The 3,739-nt window shown below is 36.1% G+C and overlaps 1 protein-coding gene across 1 annotated transcript; it reads left to right on the top strand.

Moving 5' to 3' along the window:
* The first annotated feature begins 240 nt into the window (after positions 1-240).
* Positions 241-1,140, top strand: LOC108039700. Its single transcript, XM_017116776.1, has 3 exons — positions 241-498; positions 559-735; positions 792-1,140. Exons 1-3 carry the CDS (start codon positions 241-243, stop codon positions 960-962), a joined length of 606 nt encoding a protein of 201 aa, XP_016972265.1. The 3' UTR covers positions 963-1,140.
* Positions 1,141-3,739: the final 2,599 nt, after the last annotated feature.

Here is a 3,739-nt window from a genome sequence, read left to right as displayed (position 1 = left end):
AGATGTTAAATAAAACCATTTACTAGCACGCTAAACAATAATTAATAGAGCAGACTGTAATCTTATCTCTATATCATTTTTAAATTTTAAGTTTCTTGTTAACTTAAATCAAGCGCGTGACAATTACCAATTACTGACGTTCGAATTTACGTAATACTTACAAAATTTACAACTTACATTTTACACCTATATAAGCACCAGAGGCCGAAACATAAAAATCATTCCGAAAAATTGTGCATCATGGTCCGCGAACAGTCTTTGTTTTGTAAGATTCTTATCTTCCTGCAAGTAATAAGGCTTTCATTTGAAATGAATAACGAATTTGTACCTGAGAGGGAAGATTTGTTTAGTGAGTGCCAGGACAAGCCAGGATTTGATTATATGGATAAATTTGGAGATTTTTCCCTTCTCAGCCGTAAAAGGGGTAAAAATGGTGGAACTTATATATCAGGGAACATTACTATGGTATGGGATGTCGAACCATCAGATCGTGTCGCGGTAAGCCTTCACTTTCTTCAATAAAGCAGCTTGATTATCTCCAAATCAATTATAATTCAGGTCGAAGGCTACTTATTAAAATTGGAAGGTGGAATTTGGAAACCAACTGTTTTAAAAGCAAGTGATAAAGATTTCTGCAGGTCATTTTACGACAAGAAGACAATTTATTATCCCTATTCGACTGAACACGTAATTAACAAGGATGAAGTGAAGGAGAAATGCCTAACCAACCCTGGAGTAAGGATGTTTTAATTTAATTTTAATTTCTTAGTTATTTTTATTGACTTTTTCAGACAGTTTTAGTGGTGGAACCTTTTTTTCAGAGAATACTGATAAATTTCGCAGTGCCTCTAACTGTGGGACGTCACAAGGTTGTAATAATGTTTTCTGCCTTTGACAAAGCTGGAGTTAAACGTCCTAGGGATATATGCATGGAAATTATTGGCGATATTGTACATGCCTGAGCAAAATCACTAAGTTTTCTTTCAATTGCAGCTTAGCCGATATTTGTTAAGGCTTTAAAAATCCATATTCTAGAAGTCGATGTTCTATTGTTTTTACTAACAAACATTCACGTTTTTAAAACATTTTATTTAGCTTTCGTCAAATTTTGCACAACAAATAAAATTTAAATCAAACAAGGTTTGGACCGGTTTTTAATTTTGTATACGCCTATGAAGTCCCTACAAAATTTGAATAGTCATTTGATCAAGAAAATTTATACTTTATTGGGTCTGAAATGTCTTTATCTGACGGTACGGATAATTATTTTTTTCTGTTGGTACTTTAGGAGTCATTTTACGTATCTATGCAAAAAAAGTCGTTAAAATTCAGCACATAAAACCCCTAGTATCAAATTAAGTTTTAATTTGAGCTAAATAAAAAATAACAAGAGAGAACGTTACTCAGGTAAAGGCTGTGCAAGGGAGATGGAGATAGAAACTTTGATCACGCATAACTTTTTAACGAATGGTCCGATTTGAAAAGTTTCTTCTACATTTCGATAGGTATTGATAAACACAATAAAACTGCATTTTTACTTTTCCGAAATATTAAAATTTTTAAAATCGTATTTAAGCGATTATGGGCGTTAAAGGGGGCGTGGCACCATTTTGAAACAAACTTGCGCTGCGTAGGAACTTCTAAAATCTACATGCAAAATGTCAATCTTCTAGCTTTTATAGTTTCCGAGATATCAGCGTTCATACGGACAGACAGACAGACAGACGGACAGACAGACGGACAGACAGACGGACAGACGGACATGGCTAGATCGACTCGGCTAGTGATCCTGATCAAGAATATATATACTTTATAGGGTCGGAAACGCTTCCTTCTAGCTGTTATATACTTTTGCACGAATACAATATACCCTTTTACTCTACGAGTAACGGGTATAAAAATACAAAAATGTTTTTATTGACAATTTGTATACCCTTGCAGAGGGTATTATAATTTTGGTCAAAAGTGTGCAACGCAGTGAAGGAGACATCTCTGACCCTATAAAGTATATATATTCTTGATCAGGATCACCTCCTGAGTTGATATAGCCATGTCCGTCTGTCCGTCTGTCTGTTTCTACGCAAACTAGTCTCTCAGTTTTAAAGCTATCGAGTTCAAACTTTGCACACACCCTTCTTTCCTTTGCACGCAGTATATATGTCAGAACGGCCGGGATCGGCCAACTATATCCTATAGCTGCCATATAACTGATTGATCGGAAACGCCATAATTTTGGTGTTTGTAAAGTTAGGAAGCTGGGATTTTCTATGGGTTTTATATTTGGCCAATCAGTCCGACCTACCAGATTTCATAAGGATCGGCCGACTATATCCTATAGCTGCCATATAACTGAACGATCGGAAATGCCATAACTTTGGTGTTCTTAAAGTTAGGAAGTTGGGATATTTTATTAGTATTAAGAATGCATCATATGAATAATTTTGGAGAATATAATATACAGAGTATTCTGCAAGGGTATATCAACTTCGGCTCCGCCCGAAGTTAGCTTTCCTTTCTTGTTATACCCTTGCAGAGGGTATTATAATTTCAGTCAAAAGTTTGCAACGCAGTGAAGGAGACATTTCCGACCCTATAAAGTATATATATTCTTGATCAGCATCACCACGAGAGTCGATCTAGCCATGTCCGTCTGTCCGTCTGTCCGTCCGTCCGTCCGTTTCTACGCAAACTAGTCCCTCAGTTTTAAAGCTATCTGCTTGAAACTTTCCCAAAAGTTGTCTTTTTATTGCAGGTAGTATATAAGTCGGACCGAGCCGGATCGGGCAACTATATCATATAGCTGCCATATAACTGAACGATCGGAAAAGCCATAACTTTGGTGTTTTTAAAGTTAGGAAGAAGGGATTTTCTATGAGCTTTATTTTTGGCCAATTAATCCGACCTACCGAATTTCATAAGAATCGGACGACTATATCCTATAGCCGCCATATAACTGGTTGATCGGAAGTGCCATAACTTTGGTGTTTGTAAAGTTAAGAAGTTGGGATTTTCTATGGGTTTTATTTTTGGCCATCAATCCGACATACCAAATTTCATAACGATCGGCCGACTATATCTTATAGCTGCCATATAACTTAACGATTGGAAATGCCATAACTTTGGTGTTTTTAAAATTAGGAAATTGGGATTTTTTATGAGTATTAAGAATGCATCAAATTAATAATTTTGAAGAATATAATTTACAGAATATTCTGCAAGGGTATATCAACTTCGGCTCCGTCCGAAGTTAGCTTTCCTTTCTTGTTAATAAATATTTTTAATACATTATTTTGAATCAAAATCAATTACTTAGAATCAACATACAAAAAAAAAAGAAACGTAATATTTATCCTCTTTGATCAATCACACCCCAAAAAACAAGAAAGGAAAGCTAACTTCGGGCGGAGCCGAAGTTGATATACCCTTGCAGAATACTCTGTATATTATATTCTCCAAAATTATTCATATGATGCATTCTTAATACTAATAAAATATCCCAACTTCCTAACTTTAAGAACACCAAAGTTATGGCATTTCCGATCGTTCAGTTATATGGCAGCTATAGGATATAGTCGGCCGATCCCGGCCGTTCCGACATATATACTGCGTGCAAAGGAAAGAAGGCTGTGTGCAAAGTTTCAACTCGATAGCTTAAAAACTGAGAGACTAGTTTGCGTAGAAACAGACAGACGGACAGACGGACAGACAGACGGACAGACGGGCATGGCTATATCAACGC

Source organism: Drosophila rhopaloa, unplaced genomic scaffold (genome assembly GCF_018152115.1).
Source record: "Drosophila rhopaloa isolate 14029-0021.01 unplaced genomic scaffold, ASM1815211v1 contig_155, whole genome shotgun sequence".
NCBI classification, from domain to species: Eukaryota; Metazoa; Arthropoda; class Insecta; order Diptera; family Drosophilidae; genus Drosophila; species Drosophila rhopaloa.
Note: the sequence above shows the minus strand (reverse complement) of the source record. Positions and strands in the feature narration are given on the sequence as shown.

Excerpts from the sequence above, each read along its gene's own strand:
- LOC108039700 (XM_017116776.1), top strand. The coding sequence starts at position 241 with ATGGTCCGCGAACAGTCTTTGTTTTGTAAGATTCTTATCTTCCTGCAA. Across the intron at positions 499-558 it reads AACCATCAGATCGTGTCGCG|GTCGAAGGCTACTTATTAAA; the intron begins GTAAGCCTTCAC and ends ATTATAATTCAG. Across the intron at positions 736-791 it reads AATGCCTAACCAACCCTGGA|ACAGTTTTAGTGGTGGAACC; the intron begins GTAAGGATGTTT and ends TGACTTTTTCAG.